Raw genomic sequence first — 17566 nt, forward strand, 5'->3', positions numbered from 1 at the left:
CAGATGCCGTTCTTTGACCTCTTGTCAACGTATCTAACAACTCCATTTTTATTTTTTTTGCACAATATCATAACCTTTCTCTGCTTTTTGGCACAACTAATTTTGTCCATTGTTTTACGTTTGGGCGCCATTATTAACTGTTGTGTGACTACTACATCTTGGAGATCTAGTAATACAAGATATCCGTATGTCATTCCCTGTTCAATGACGATTCATTATTTCCCTCGCCAGAAAAGAGGATATTGCATTTGAGTCCATTTGTTTGTTTGTTTGTTTGTCAGCACAGAATAAATATGATTTTCTCTGCAATCGTTGGTCCGGTTGACAGGAAACTTTCACCATAGGTGCACATCCTCCTGTAGAATTTTTTTAAATGATAATTATGCCGTCATAGGTCACGAGGAATGGGCGCCATCTTGGAAAAACAGAAAAACGTTGCACCTCTATATCTCCAAAAGTGCTGCATAGAAAGAATTGAGACATGGCTCATTGTAAAGAACTCTCCATGGGGAATAACATGTTAATGATGATGACATAGGTGCCTCCATTATGACGTCATAATTCGACAAGTACAAAACTTCATCCGGTCAAGATGAAATTTTTTGAGCGTCATCTAGGGATAAATTGGTGGAGAAAAAAATGACGTCATCGGTCACGTGGTTCGGTCGCCATATTTGTTTTAACACAAAAGCCTTAAAAACCACCAAAAACACGTCCTGGCGAGGACCTGCAATCTCTGATTACTCTTTCTTGTTGAACTTGCCTTCGTTACCGTATGTTGGTCAGATTACTACAATCAGCGGTGTGCAAGAAACAACGAAAGGCTTGTAATGTAAGGTAATCATACACACAGATGGACGCAAACAATTCCTCATCTCAGCTCAAAAACCTTTCATTTCTCCCCACATGTTGGCCTTTCGGAAAGACTGTTTCAAATTTGCTCCGAATACCTCATGTCACCTCTGAAGACTTAAAGGTGCATCAGTTGCACGTTCAGAACGTTATTGCATCACCCCTGCATATCATGTACCATGGATGGCCTATGGATAGGTACGGTATGTGACCTAATTTTTCAATAGAGATCAATATAACTGCAATAGTTATCATTGAAAAGGGCTTCAAAAATACATTAAAATTATATATAAATCATTGTTGTAGAGTTAGTTAGTATTAAGGAAATTATCAATATTTTTTTTTTTAAAGGGAAAACAGCTGATTTTAGGGTTTAGGCCTTTGTGTAACATGGAGTTAAATGGGAAGGCTTGTGACCCAAATTCAGGTGTTTAGTCTTTCAGTGTAATAACTTCCTCCATACTTGACATATTTAATATAATATTTTAATAATATCTAACCCTAACCCTAACAACTTTAATTAATTAAATTAATTTTAATTATGAGCTTTAATTAATTAACTTTAATTAATTAACATGAATTAATTAATTCAATTTATTTTATTTTTATTTATTTTATTTTTCTTTAAAATAAAAATTATAATTTTTATTTTAATAATTTATTTTATTTTAGTTATTTAATATTAAAATTAATTTTACTTATTTATTTAATTAATAAATAAATAAAACTTTTAGTGAACAAAGCCCATGGGATATACTTTTTAATGACTTAATTTATACTTCATAATCATGCAATTAACATATTAATTAGTGTTACTAATTACTTTAATTTGTGATATTAATTACTTTAATAAATCAACCTTATGAACTCATAAAAGCATCTCCTATGCAAAACTTAGTTCACATATTTTGTACTGAAGGAAGAAAGCCCATCTAGACGAATTAAATCATGTTTAATTATTATATGATTTATGTAAGAGCTTGCAATGGTCGAGTGGATAAAACATGCAAATAAAATCCTCCATCCACATAATAAATGCATCACTTTAATAAAATACCAATGAATAACAATTAAAACTTTTTAAACTTACATTCTAATGCCATACTTCAGAAAAAGTGATTATTATGGTGTTTTTAGAAGGCAGATTGTAACACGTAATATGGGGTGCAATTTTAAATTAATCAGATGCGCTATTACCAGATGTGATTTTTACGGCGTAGCCCGTAGGGCAATGCCATCGAGAACAGCGTTTGTCTGTTCGTTTGTCCCCACAAACGTACACCAATCAGAGCTGAGGATCTGGTCACATGACAGGGGGACACGTTTAATAACCATTACAGTTGCATATTTTCGTGAAAGGAAATATTCCACCCTCTGTGGAACGTTTTGGGGTCCCAGCGGGTGTTGTAATGTTGGTAGGAGGTTTCAGAAATTCCTCAATACAATTATGATTTTGAAATGCGATCGACACGGACCTTGCTCCCGAATCCGGAAGTGAACAGTTGACAACGGTCCACTGGTTTGATAAATCTCAATACAATCATGATTTAACATTGTATTTTGATATATGAACAATATAGTATTAATTAGTGATTGGAATGATGAATGATGGATGCTGTTTGGAATGAAAATATAGAGATATTGAGTTTAAAACAGAATTAGGAAATGACGTAAGGTTTTCCATCTGTGACATTTGCGGATTCTCCATTTGCAGTTTTGCCATTGACTGGATGTAGTAACATTCAGACTGGGTACGTTTTTGTCTAAGTCTTCACAAATGTGCTGTCAATGCCTGACATTCGACTAAAGGTGGCACAGGAATGTGGAATTTATTGGTTTATCGTTTGCCATTCGCTGTTTTTTTTTACCCAAGTCATTCTCGAACGGGCTGTCTATGCCTGAAGTCAAAAAATATTCATACTTACATGATTTGGTAACTGCTAATGGGTATCCACACCCAGGTTATACTATCCTATTCAACTAAAGTATCATCAAACCCGACTACACCGTTGTTAGACTATCGGTCTCCTTTTTTCATTACTGGCTGCAACTTTCCATTTTGTGGATCATATAAAAAATATGCAAATCAATCAATTATCACCAGATTCGACAGAGATGGAGAAAAATATATAAATTTCAATTTCTATAAGTTTTAAAACAACTTAGTCACCTTTGTGTAAATTGATGTTGACTTTGACAACACCAAACTTTAAACGAATTTTTTTCAACTTCCTGCTATCGTTTGTGTTTTTATTGTTTGTTACAACTTCCTTGTGTTTTATACTTCTCCCACCCCCCCCCCTTCCCACGCCTCCTCCCCCCTCCCACGCCTCCTCCCCCAAGCCCTCTCCCTCCCACACATCTCCCGATGTCCCTGCTCTCAAATGTTGTGTTTGTGTGCTTCCCCACCGCTCCCTCTTTTTATATATATTTTGTTTGTCTGTTTGATTTGTTTGTGTCATAATTGGTAGCTCTTTCACGAGCCTCGATTCTTTATACAAAAAAAAAAAAATCGTGCAGATATTTATTAAAACGCGGATGAAGGGGTGAATGTCCTCTTCATAATTGATAGTGCTTTCCCTAGATTACGCAATTATCACAAGCTTAGGGGGGCTCAAAGCCGGATTATTGAAAATGACCGAAGCAGGTGCATGTAATTTACATTGACTACTATAGTACGTCACATACGTACTATGGAGATCGTTGGTGCAGCCAAAGCAGTTACTTGGCTACAATCCTGGTCTGGTCGCCATTTTGGCTCAGGAAGAATTATTGCATGAGGCAATTACGTTATGTGGAAGCTTGCAATCAGGTGTTCTGCACATCCCTCGTACCAAAAAGGCATTTGGAATGAATATGAGAACAGTCCCTCAACAATTATATTGCCATTTATACATGTTCGGTTTTTCTTATGGTGGGGGTATAGCTTTTGGACATTAAACCAACAAAAGGTTAACGGAATTTATTGAGAGAGAGAGAGAGAGAGAGAGAGAGAGAGAGAGAGAGACAGAGAGAGAGAGAGAGAGAGAGAGAGAGAGAGAGAGAGAGAGAGAGAGAGAGAGAGAAAGAGAAAGAGAAAGAGAAAAGGAGGAGAAGGAGAAGGAGAAGATTTATGCCCTAATGTACTTGGAGAAAAGCATTCATACCTTGGAAATCCTTAAAGCAAGAGTTATTGCACGACTCATTGCACTCTCGATGTGAAAATGTATTTGTAGCTGCAGTAATTCAGAATGGTACCTGCAAGGTGAGGTTCATGAATGCTATCAGACTTCCCAGCTTGTAGAACATGTCCAATTCAACAGCAACCCTTGCTAAGGGTACTCCAGGCATGTATTCCAGAAGCCGAACGATGTACCTTTTAGGCCCATTCTCGCTTTCTAGGAAAACACAATGTTAATCCAGTATGAGTAGTGAAATAAACATTTTGCTCCAAATCATGGCTCCGCATGCACTTGCGCTTTCCTAACTAGCGTTTCACATTTTTACTCACCCAGCTACATAATAATGTTCATGCAATTTGTTTTTTGTTTTATTGTGCTCTATAAACATAAATAGCATGCACCTTAAAGTATTATCGGTACACTGTATTATTTTAGTGATATTGTGACGTAATGAAAGCAAGGGGAAATGAACAAAAACATTAATAGCTTCAAATCAATTGTTAGAACGACCCTTTAGTCACATTACAAAATGAAACTTCAAATGGTTTCCACAGTGGAAGTTACAATTCTGTTCTTTAAGGCGTAGCCCGTAGGGCAATGCCATCGAGACAGCGTTTGTCTGTCTGTATGTCCTCACAAACGTCCACCAATCAGAGCTGAGGATCTGGTCACATGACAGGGGGGTTTGTTTTGTAACCATTACAGTTGCATATTATACTTAAAGGAAATATAATAACCTTCTGTGGAACGCTTAGGGGTCCCAGCTGGTGTCGTATGATAGGTAGGTGGTTTCATAAATTCCTCAATACAATTATGATTTTGAAATGTGATCGACACGGACCCTGCTCCCGAATCCGGAAGTGAACAGCTGATGACGGTTCAGTGGTTTGATATCTTGATTTAACATTTATGAAAAGTGTATGATGGAACATACAATCGTGATTTAACACATTAATACCAAACTATTAATTTGTTATTGGAATCATGAATGATGCTGTTTGGAATGAAAATATAGAGAATGTGCTGTCAATGCCTGACGTTTGACTGGGGGTGGCACAGAAATGTGGAATCTATTGGTTTATCGTTTGCCATTCAACGTTTTTTTTACCCAACTCATTCACGAACCAGCTGTCCATGCCTGAAGTCAAAAACATTTAATACTTATATTTTTGGTAACTGGTATCCCCACCCAGGTCATACTATCCGCTTCAACTGAAGTATCAAACTAGAACGGCCCCTAAGAAGAGAGCATACCTCCGCCAGGTGAACAATCTACGTTTTGTATCCCAGATTAGACCAGAAAATCACAATACAGAATCACATTTAATCAAAATCATCCGTCCACAACTTTTTGAGATATGCTTTATATCGTTTTTGGCCCCATCTCCCAATTGTGAAGAATCGCTTAAAAAATTCTACTATCCGGATCCGGAATTTCACCAACATTGAATCGATTCTTCCTTGTACCACACACAACCTGTCCACAACGTTTCGTCCAAATCCGTCCATAACTTTTTGAGATATCCTGTTATATGTTGGTTTTAGCCCTATTCATTCAATCATTCATTCACTCAATGGATGAAGAATCGCTTAAAAATTAAATAATTCTAGTATCCGAATCCATATTCAGATCTTCACCAAAATCGAATCGATTCTTCCTTGTCACACACACAACCTGTCCACCAAGTTTCGTCCAAATCCGTCCATAACTTTTTGAGATATCCCGCAATGTATAGTTTTTGGCCCTATCTCGCAATGGTGAAGAATCACTTAATAAATTCTCGTAGCCGGATCCGGATCTTCACCAAAATATCATCATTTCGTCCTTGTCACATACGCTAGCTCTCTGCCAAATTTTGTCCGAATCCGTCCACAACCTTTTGAGATATTTTGTTCACAAACAAACGATGAAACAAAGAGACAGAAACAAACAGAAATAGACCATCGGTCTAGTTTTTAAATGCCAGCACAAGAAGATCGAAGAGATCGTGTATTCTTTCCTGCTGGTTGTATGTAATTTCCATTTGCTGGTTTCAGGAGGTGAAATGGAATTCTCCTAAGAGTCGCATGTTTCAAGGATTAAGTTGTGGCACATTGCTGTTCTCACATCAGGAACCCCAGATAGCTGCAATACGGGATCTTCAAAATGACCTAATCTGCCTCCAGAATGCTCGACATGCATGCTAAGATCCCCTGAGCAGCAATGTTGATCGGGTCATGTTAACGTATATTGTGTGTGCGAGATATGGATTGTTACCCAAAATGACTCAAAAAACCTTTTAAAAGAAGCTGAAAATACTTGGAAAAGTACCTGAGATAAAGCAGTGTGCCATTGGATAACTTTCTCAGCCTGCCGAAAGGGCTGAGATCTTGCAGCTGCGCCTATTGCAAAAACTCCCAGCCATGTGGGCCAGTGCAAGGCCCGAAGCATCATAGACAGGCGCGTTCTACCCAAACCTCCAATCATCCCTGCTTGCAGTGAGTCGACTTTGAACCTTGCGGCACTGCCTCGTGTAAACATGGCAGGCTTCCTTATTTATTTAATGGACGTCTGCAATTGGGAAGACGATGCCGTGCATCGTTACCAATGCGATAATCACTACCAGAGCCGGCAGGAAGGCCGAAAGTTATGCATACTTTTTTTTAGTCAGGTCGGTCTCTTGACTGCCACTGGTAACATGTAACTCAGTGCTACCTGCTGCATGGTCGGGTAGTCGGCGACTAAACCGACTACCCTCACCTGCTTGCTATTGGGGAGGGTGACTGCGGCACCCTGCAGGACTAAAAACAATACCTGTTAAAAGGTGGATGAGCTCCCTTCGTGAGCCAACGGCCATCCAGTAAGAATATGGTTTCTCCTAATAAAAAAACACCCATTCGGTTGGACCGGTTTTTTAGGTAGTAGGTTGTACACAGCAACCGCTCAGGGTGGTACTACCGTTCGGACTTAGGAACGTTAAAGTGGTGGTCAGAACCATCTTACACTCTCCATGTCAGGATTGCTGGTTTTACTTTCTTGTCTAACTCAAACTATATTTACCGGCCTAGCTTTAATCTCTCTTTCAAGCAAACAAATATCATACACCTTTCATCATACACCTTTCATCATACACCTTTCATCATACACCATGTACTTTTCATCATGTACTTTTCATCATACACTTTTCATCATACACTTTTCATCATGTACTTTTCATCATACACCTTTCATCATGCACCTTTCATCATACACCTTTCATCATGTACTTTTCATCATACACCTTTAATCATACACCTTTCATCATACACCTTTCATCATGTACTTTTCATTATACACCTTTCATCATACACCTTTCATCATACACCTTTCATCATACACCTTTCATCATGTACTTTTCATCATGTACTTTTCATCATACACCTTTCATCATACACCTTTCATCATACACCTTTCATCATACACCTTTCATCATGTACTTTTCATCATGTACTTTTCATCATACACCTTTCATCATACACCTTTCATCATGTACTTTTCATCATACACCTTTCATCATACACCTTTCATCATACAGCTTTCATCATACACCTTTCATCATACACCTTTCATCATACACCTTTCATCATACACCTTTCATCATACACCTTTCATCATACACCTTTCTTCATACACCTTTCATTATACACCTTTCATTATACACCTTTCATCATACACCTTTCATCATACACCTTTCATCATACACCTTTCATCATACACCTTTCTTCATACACCTTTCATTATACACCTTTCATCATACACCTTTAATCATACACCTTTCATCATACACCTTTCATCATGTACTTTTCATTATACACCTTTCATCATACACCTTTCATCATACACCTTTCATCATACACCTTTCATCATGTACTTTTCATCATGTACTTTTCATCATACACCTTTCATCATACACCTTTCATCATGTACTTTTCATCATGTACTTTTCATCATACACCTTTCATCATACACCTTTCATCATGTACTTTTCATCATACACCTTTCATCATACACCTTTCATCATACACCTTTCATCATACACCTTTCATCATACACCTTTCATCATGTACTTTTCATCATACACCTTTCATCATACACCTTTCATCATACACCTTTCATCATACACCTTTCATCATACACCTTTCATCATACACCTTTCTTCATACACCTTTCATTATACACCTTTCATCATACACCTTTCATCATACACCTTTCATCATACACCTTTCATCATACACCTTTCATCATACACCTTTCATCATACACCTTTCATTATACACCTTTCATCATACACCTTTCATCATACACCTTTCATCATACACCTTTCATCATACACCTTTCATCATACACCTTTCATCATACACCTTTCATCATACACCTTTCATCATACACCTTTCATCATACACCTTTCATCATGTACTTTTCATCATACACTTTCTTACTCATTTTCCACTCCTCACCTTGACAATCTTTTTCTTTTATTTCTCTTTATGCATTTATTATATGTAAGGTCTGGCCTCGATGAGGACTATACTGGAGCCTTCAACATAAAAAAAAATTACTCTAGCCTGAATTCAATTCCCAACAGAACATTCATTTCTGTACTAAATCTTGTTAATAGAGAACCAACCATCCTGGTTCTTGTTGTCTTTTGTGAATAATCTTCTGTAAATCAACGTATATTTCACCTTTCATCTGTCTTCATTCATCGTGACCTGCAAAATCCCCGCAGTCACAGCAGCTGCTGTCGCAGTGAAACACTTTCCGTGCTGTGATTGTCTGCCGTCCTCTCCACTGTCTACTTACTTTGGAGTCTGTCATATTCTAAGTGTAAAAGGAATTGGGTCTGAAGGAATTTGTGCAGCACAAGTTTTGGTGCAATTCTGGCAAGGGACTCTCGACTGGGCACAAGCATCTCGCATCTCGCATCTCGCAGCTCCCACCAGTGAAGTGAAACACCGGTGAATTTCCCCTCGTCGGATGAACTGCTTTATTGCGTACAAGGACCTGCATGGGCCCTGTACTTGAGCTGGTGATTAGATGTGTATAACGCTTTTTATGCCTGGTTAAAATGACTATGCTAAGACGTTCACATTTGTTGATTACAGAGACGATTCACCAATTTGGTTTGTGATTATAAGGAAGTTACTTTATCAGTGATTTATCTGATTGTTCTCAAAGTGTAGACAGCTTGATTTTGGTTGCCTTGCCTGGCATCGCCGGGTACCTTTGATGGTAGTGTATATAATACTGTTACGTTTTTGGGGGTAGGGAAGAAATGCCATAGTGGAGTTAAGATCGTATAGGTTTTAGCATGGACCCTGGACGCGAAGAAGAAAAACCCTCGATGTAATAAGTAGGGAATCTGTTAGGTTAAGAGTGTTTGCATGTCACCACATGAAGGGTGGTTTTTGTGTTAAGTTAGATAGGTCTTAAGAATAACCCCCAGTATGTAATTGCCTCCTGTGATTTCCCCTTCTGTTTTTATAAGTAAAAAGGCTGGCCATAAAAGCCCTTATTTGCCAACAACAACAATAACAACAACAGCCATGAAACCGACATTGCCGACAGAAAGCCGCCGAACGAATGCTAGACTCCACCTCCAAGGGATCGTGACCGATAGGCCACGCCCCGAAGTTGGTCATTGGTTGAAAGCATATGGAATGATGTAATAGGCATGGGAATTGGTTGGGGAGTGACGTCAGCGAGGGAAAAATGAGGATGCCTCCCTCCCTCTCGCTCTCTCTGGTGCTGGCTTCGTGGCGGGCGGTCGCATTTTCTTGTGGGAGCTTGAGGAGAACTGTTCAGAGCCAAGAAAACCTTGCAGCGTTGGAGCCAGGGGTGTTGTATTGACTCAGTGCTCTTTGAGTTAGCTAAGCACCGATGGTGCTGGCTGGGCCGGAATCGAGCGGGTGGACGTTTGGCTGCCTGCTGCACAGCTCGGTATGCTGGCACGATTGACTGGCGCCATTGTTCGGGCGCTTCGACACGCTGTCCTCTCGGCGACCGACCCCACCGAAGTGCTCATCAAGACCAGAGCTGAGTGCCAAATAAAAGGGGGTGGGGGTTCTTTTTATTTTCTTTAATCATTCCCTTGCCTGCTTTGTGTGTCTGAGTGGAGACGCCTCAAGTTAGGATTATAGATTTACCTCACCATCCATTTTATTTCCGTGCTTTATTTTCATTAAATCCTTTATTGTTGCATTTCTTTTCTTGTATTGTGAATTTTCCTTGTCTCGTATTTGTGTTTGTGGGTTCGAGGAATAAACCCCATGGCGGTCATCCATAAAGGTAAGAACTCAGCCCCTTCCCGTCCAGCGCGCGCCTAAAAGATTCCACCAAGTCTAAGACTGCTGCCTCGGTGTTAACCGATCGGCTATCCATCTGAGGCCGGTGTTTATTGGCCACGGACGCGACAATACTGTATTTAGATGAAGTAGCAGAACCTGTTAGATGATACTCAAATACTTATTTTTTCCATAAACTAAAAAATCGATAATACATGCTCTGTGTCCTTCAAGACAACCTCCTGCTTACCGATTGAGAAGAAGCTAAGCATTTCCCCTCCAATTGTATGGAACGTCATCGGAGTGGGAAATCCACATTCTCGCAGGAAGGTCATTGCATGAGACTGCACAGAACATATATCTGGATTCTGGCTCTTTACATTGTTCATGATCTTCAGGACGTAATCGTGTTGTACGTCGTCAGCATCTTTGGCTGTCACATGAAAGTTTTGATCTTCATAGCTGGGAAGGGGTTTTAAAGCAATGATGTCGTTTATACCGTACTTCTCCAGAACATCTCTGGCCTCCTCCTGGGTCAAGTGTGGCTGATTCATTCTGATCCTGAAATGCACATTGATAAAACATACTTCATAGATGTACTCGGTTGAAAAAAAGAGCATGTACGAGTATATAAAGAATGTGTACACAAAACACTATCACAACACTAGAGACACGAAAATTAAGTCTATATCATTATTTCGAGCCGAGATATTAAGAATACTATAAATGTTAATGTAGAATGGTGGCCATATTGGAAAACAAAATGGCTGACACAAGATAATTTGAAAATTTTGTCATATTTTGATACCTTCGCCCTGAAAACATACGTAGGTACAGACACCAAAATTAAGTTCCTAAATATTGTTATGTTTATGGGGGTAGGTGAAAGGACACCGTAGGAAAGGTAGCACTGTATAATTAATAACATGGACTGTGTGACGCATAGGAGAAATTTCGATGTAATAAGTAGGGAGACTGTAGCTTAAGGTTGTTGAAATGTTCACCATGCGAGGGGTGGTATCATGCTAATTATCGCTAGGGTCTAAGGCTAATTTTCCCCAGTGCATGCTCACCCTCTGTAATTTTTCCCTTACGTTTGTCACAACCTTTAAATTCCAATTACCATGCCGGCAGAAAGCCAAGCAGCAGCCGGTCTGACTAAGCTCCGGCCCCATGGACCTAAGAAGAGAAAGGCCCGCCCACGGGAGGTGGAGAATCAGTGGGGGGGGGGGGGGCGGGGGAGGGTTGGAGAAAGCTGTCAGGCCACGCCCCGAGGGACGTGATTGGACCGTGGACGTAGGCAGAGCATGAGGCGATTTTGAAGGAGCGTCACGATTGGCTCTCAGGAGTGAAGAAGATGAGTGCGCGGACATATTTTTGCTTGAACAAGACGCTTGCCATTTTGTTCTGTTGGTGTCGTGGAATTTGTGCGCTGTGGAGGAAAGCGATCAGAGAGAGTGTCGATTGCAGCTCTTTTCTTTGGGGGCCGGCGACTACGCTGAACATCCCTAAGCGGTGGAGGAACCGAAAAGAGAATGTCTTGACTTCTCACCTCACGTTTGTGGCGCCGTCGAGCACGGCTCTGCCACCATCTTGTGCCAGGTTCCCGCCGGAGGGACGTCGAACTCTGAGCCTCGTCCCCAGCTGCCAAACTCGCAGAAGGACCCATTGGGGAAGATAAGTGGCGGCCGGCAAGAAGGAGATTTTGTTTTATTTTATCTTTCCCCCTGTGTGTTTTTGTAACTGAGTGAAGACGTCTCAAAACATAGAATTTAGTTTACCTCAGTAGGAATTTCAATGAGTTTACCTCACCATTTATTTCATTCTGTGCCTTATTTTCATTAAATTATTTGATTGTTGAATTTATTGTCGTGTTTCTTTGTTCGTGGTTTCGAAAAAGACCCGTGTGTTTCGTCCACAGATAAACGCCTCACAGCTTTCCATCTCCCGCATGATAACCGCCATAGTTGGCTGCCACCTCAGGAGTTAAAGCTGGTTTGGTTATCCATCATCAGGCGGACTTAATCGCCGGTGACGCGACAATATATTATTAGCCGATATAAGAGATATTGAAAATTTGAATGTTGGCCATTTTTAAGAATGGCTGCTACAGCCGCCACAGGTCAAATCCAGTTGGGGTCCAGTTTTGAAATAAACTGTAATAGGCCTTTAATAATTGTGTGCCAAATTTCAGACTTGTATCACAAAGTGCATAGTTCGGCTCTATATGGGGCTTAAGCCTCCGGACTATTATCGTTTGTTCATATACATCAGTATTATCAGTATTATGAGTACATCATCATCATCAGTATTATGTATTACACATCATTATACATCAGTATTAATATTAATCATCAGTATTATATCATCAGTATTAATCATCATCAGTATTATACATCATCATCAGTATTATGTATTATCATATACAGTGCATTCAGAAAGTACTCCAATACATTCAGAACTCCGCTGCCCGTCTACTCACTCATTCCCGGACCCGTGACCACATCACCCCCGTCCTTTACAAGCTTCACTGGCTCCCCATCCCCCAGAGAATCCAGTACAAAATCCTCCTCTTGACATACAAAGCCCTCCATAACCTGGCCCCATCCTACCTGGCTGACCTCCTCTCCAGACACACTCCCACCCGCAACCTCCGCTCTGCTGGTACCAACCTCCTGACCCCCTCCATCCGGACCAAATTCAGATCCTGGGGGGACAGGGCCTTCTCCATCGCTGCTCCCACCCTCTGGAACTCACTACCTCACACCATCAGAGACTCCTCCTCACTCACCACATTCAAAACATCACTAAAGACCCACCTGTTCAACGCTGCATTCAACATTCAACCCACAGCATTTAACCCCTGACTATCTCTTCTCCTTCTCCCTCCTTTTGCTTTAAATATTTCCCTATTGATTCTTGTCTTTTTGCAATTGTTGTTTTCATGTATTGTTATGCATTATGTTTTCCACTCTGTCAAAGCGCCTTTGGGCTTCTGGAAAAGCGCTATACAAAATAAATGAATTATTATTATTATTATTATTCAGACCCCTTCACTTTTTTCACATTTTGTTATGTTGCAGCCTTTTGCTGAAATCGTTTAAATTCATTTTTTCCCTCATCAATCTACACTCAATACCCCATAATGACAAAGAGAAAACAGGATTTTAGAAAGTTTTGCAAATTTATTTTAAAAAAAAAACTGAAACATCACATTTACATAAGTATTCAGACCCTTTGCTATGACACTTGAAATTTAGCTCAGGTGCCTCCCATTTCTCTTGATCGTCTTTGAGATGTTTCTACACCTTGATTGGAGTCCACCTGTGGTAAATTCAATTGATTGGACATGATTTGGAAAGGCACACACCTGTCTATATAAGGTCTCACAGCTGACAATGCATATCAGAGCAAAACCAAGCCATGAGGTCAAAGGAATTGCAGAGCTCAGAGTCAGGATTGTGTCGAGGCACAGATCTGGGGAAGCCTACAAAAAAAATTCTGCTGCATTGAAGGTTCCCAAGAGCACAGTGGCCTCCATAATTCTTAAATGGAAGAAGGTTGGAACAACCAGGACTCTTCCTAGAGCTGACCGCCCGGCCAAACTGAGCAATCGGGGGAGAAGGGCCTTGGTAGTTGAGGTGACCAAGAACCCGATGGTCACCCTGGCTGAGCTGCAGAGATCCTGTGTGGAGATGGGAGAAACTTCCAGAAGGACAACCATCACTCCAACACTCCACCGATCTGGCCTTTATGGCAGAGTGACCGGACGGAAGCCTCTCCTCAGTGAAAGACACATGAAAGCCCACTTGGAGTTTGCAAAAAAGCACCTAAAGGACTCTCAGACTGTGAGAAACAAGATTCTGTGGTCTGATGAAACCAAGATTGAACTGTTTGGCTTCCGTCTGGCCACTCTGCCATAAATCCCATGACTCCCCCCCCCCCCACCCCCCAATTCCGCCGGTGCTGCCAACGCAACCTCACGAGAAGGATTACACTAGGTTGTTTGCCATAGCATTCTCAACGGTAGTCAGGGCAGGAATATGGAATTTGGCCTGGGATCCGGCGACAGGTCGCTCATTCATCGACAAAGATGCAATGAGATCTTTACATTCTACCAATGGCGGCAGACGGATTGCCCAACTAGATGTCCATCCGAGGGACGGCACACACAAAGAGGAATCACTGTTTTGTTAACTAATTGCGCTAAAAAGTCCCCCACAGTCTACCTCGCATAAAAAGGTGAATAGTTGTGGCTGTTAGAGAACGTTTTCATCGACATCAAAAGTTACACAAAAGATTGAACTTTAATTCCTTGCTCTGTGTTGCAGCATTATTTCACTGATATTACTTGGGGCTCACGTCACCTAAAAACTTTTCTGCACAACGTTTTGCTTTTTGTTCACTGTGTTTGATATTAGACCAAAAAAATCACTGTGTTTGATATTAGACCAAAAAATCAGTTTGATATTCGACAAAAAAATCAGTGTTTGATATTAGACAAAAAAAATCACTGTTTGATATTAGACAAAAAAATCACTGTTTGATATTAGACAAAAAAAATCACTGTGTTTGATATTCGACAAAAAAAATCACTGTGTTTGATATTAGACCAAAAAAATCATTGTGTTTGATATTAGACAAAAAAAATCAGTTTGATATTAGACCAAAAAATCACTGTGTTTGATATTAGACAAAAAAAAATCACTGTGTTTGATATTAGACAAAAAAAAAACTGTGATATTAGACCAAAAAAATCACTGTTTGATATTAGACAAAAAAATCACTGTGTTTGATATTAGACAAAAAAAAATCACTGTGTTTGATATTAGACAAAAAAAAAACTGTGATATTAGACCAAAAAAATCACTGTGTTTGATATTAGACAAAAAAATCACTGTGTTTGATATTAGACAAAAAAAATAACTGTGTTTGATATTAGACAAAAAAAAAACTGTGATATTAGACCAAAAAAATCACTGTGTTTGATATTAGACAAAAAAATCACTGTGTTTGATATTAGACAAAAAAAATAACTGTGTTTGATATTAGACAAAAAAAATGACTGTGTTTGACATTAGACAAAAAAAATCACTGTTTGATATTAGACAAAAAAATCACTGTGTTTGATATTAGACAAAAACAATCACTGTGTTTGATATTAGACCAAAAAATCAGTGTTTGATATTAGTATATCACAGACAGTACAACATTTACTGACGTTTCACTCTCCTACCTTCCTCTGCCACTTGTCAATTGAGGCTTCCGACTTCTGGTCTGTGTCTAAACATCTAAAATGTTGTGAAACTGGTGTTTGCACACTTGCTGTGGGTGTGGTCTCTGGACGAATTGAATTCATGGTTGGTTTTCCAGTACATGCATGGCCTCTTACATTCCATTTAAGCAAAACAGAGGCACTTTTTTCACGTTTCTTCTCACTTACAAAAAGTCGTTTGGTATTTTAAATATGAAATAGGCAAAGCCTAGAAAAATAACAAAGCCTAGAAATGTCTGTCTGTTTGTCCGTTTGTCTGTCTGTCTGTCCGCTTGTGAACAAGATATCTCCAAAAGTTGTGCACCGATTCGGACAAAATTTGGCAGAGATGTAGCGTATGTGACAAGGACGAAATGATTAGATTTTGGTGAAGATCCGGATCCGGCTCGTATAATTTATTAAGTGATTCTTCACCATTGGGAGATAGGGCCAAAAACTATACATTGCGGGATATCTCAAAAAGTTATGGACGGATGATTTTGATTAAATGTGATTCTGTATTGTGATTTTCTGGTCTACTCTGGGATACAAAACGTAGACTGTTCACCTGGCGGAGGTATGCTCTCCACGGAGTGTCGTTCTAGTTTAAACTTGTTCCACCAGCACGTAATAAACGCATCATGACTGTCCCCCGGCCAAGGTGCGCCTGCTTGAAGCACCGTACAAAGAGTTCAGATGCAAAAACAGATAAATCCAAATGTCACTTTCAGTTTCAGACAAGTAAAAGTGGTATGAAATGACCAGAATGTCATTCTTATGGCAAGTATGATGTGGCATAATAATAATATTAATACCAAAAATCAACGCCCCCAAAACCAGTTTTGTCAGTTTTCTGTTGCTGATAAATTTACGGGTAAGAATCAATCTTTTGCAGACGACCACAGCCACCGAGGACACTCTCATGGCACTATCCAAAGTCACCATCACAAGTCAGCAGTATCCCAAGTAACATCACAAATCAGCAGTATCCTAATCCACCAACACAAATCAGCAGTATGTATGTCAGCATCACAAGTTGCCAGTACAACACCCCAAAATCAGAATCATAAACCTGGCAGTAAGCAATGTTGGTAGTATCACAAGTTGAGGGGCTGTCCACTGAGTACGTACGCGGAGTCACCTCACCCGGTACACCAAATTTGCAAAAGTAGAACTGACAAAATGATAGTATCATTCAAGCCTTAACAGGGGTTTGCCATCCTGAAACATTCCAGTCTGTGTGTGTGTGTACTTGATGGAGCAGCCTCCCTACCCCCCCCCCCCCCCCCAAATGCACAAACATGAATAACGAACAACATGACGTCACAGATGATGTCAGAGAGCAGATCCTACAACAGCTGAGCATGTAATGGAATATCACAAAAATCAGTTTTCAAGCCTATACTAGCACTGAAAGGGTACATCACTGACCGACTGAAAAGGTGTGTTCGCCTCCTGATGATCAGGAGGCGAACACACCATTTCAGTCACAATAACCTTTCAAAAAATTTCCCAATCGGAGTCCATCTCGGAAAATGATTTCTGCAACATTCCACTAATACTGATAAGCGGAAATCGGATAACCCTGCCACACTTGGCACTAGGTTCATGGAATCACACAAACTCTATTCTTCATCACTGCTCTCATCTAAGTCCTGTCTCCCAACATTCTGTCCAACATCAGCCAAGGCATTCTCATAAAATTCTCTGACTCCTTCACCAGCACCAAGTTCATCGATCAGCTTCAGGACATCCGTTTTCTTAGCTTCCTTCACGCAGTTGACCATTGGACTCAGAACAGGCTTGAATGATTCCCATTTTTTTCCTCTTTTCAAAACATTGTGATAGCAAAAGTCAAGACTGTAGACTTGTTTGAATCCAAGTTTGTCCCCATCTATCTCGAGCACCCTGGCCTGACTGATTTTGAATGAACGGGATGAGGAGCAGTGACCTGTCGCTGCGGACTTGAAATCATAGCAAGCCCAATCAGTGCCAT

At 40.1% G+C, this 17566-nt stretch overlaps 1 protein-coding gene across 3 annotated transcripts in view; it reads right to left on the reverse strand.

Moving 5' to 3' along the window:
• Window positions 1–16798, reverse strand: part of LOC137431250 (hydroxylysine kinase-like) — a 35808-nt gene extending 19010 nt beyond the window's left edge. Inside the window, exons 1-3 of one of the 3 annotated variants that reach the window (XM_078781749.1) lie at window positions 16702–16798; window positions 10567–10877; window positions 4090–4229 (exon numbers count right to left, since the gene is read on the reverse strand). In XM_078781749.1, the coding sequence (XP_078637875.1) occupies window positions 4090–4229; window positions 10567–10870 (444 nt within the window). In that variant the 5' untranslated portion in view covers window positions 10871–10877; window positions 16702–16798. Of the gene's footprint in view, window positions 1–4089; window positions 4230–10566; window positions 10878–15537; window positions 15606–16701 lie in introns of those variants that run through there. The other 2 variants (XM_068122355.2, XM_078781748.1) reach the window with 2 other exon arrangements.
• Between the last annotated feature and the right edge of the window lie 768 nt (window positions 16799–17566).

This window comes from Myxine glutinosa, chromosome 7, assembly GCF_964187855.1.
Source record: "Myxine glutinosa chromosome 7, kmMyxGlut1.1, whole genome shotgun sequence".
In the NCBI taxonomy this organism is placed as follows: Eukaryota; Metazoa; Chordata; class Myxini; order Myxiniformes; family Myxinidae; genus Myxine; species Myxine glutinosa.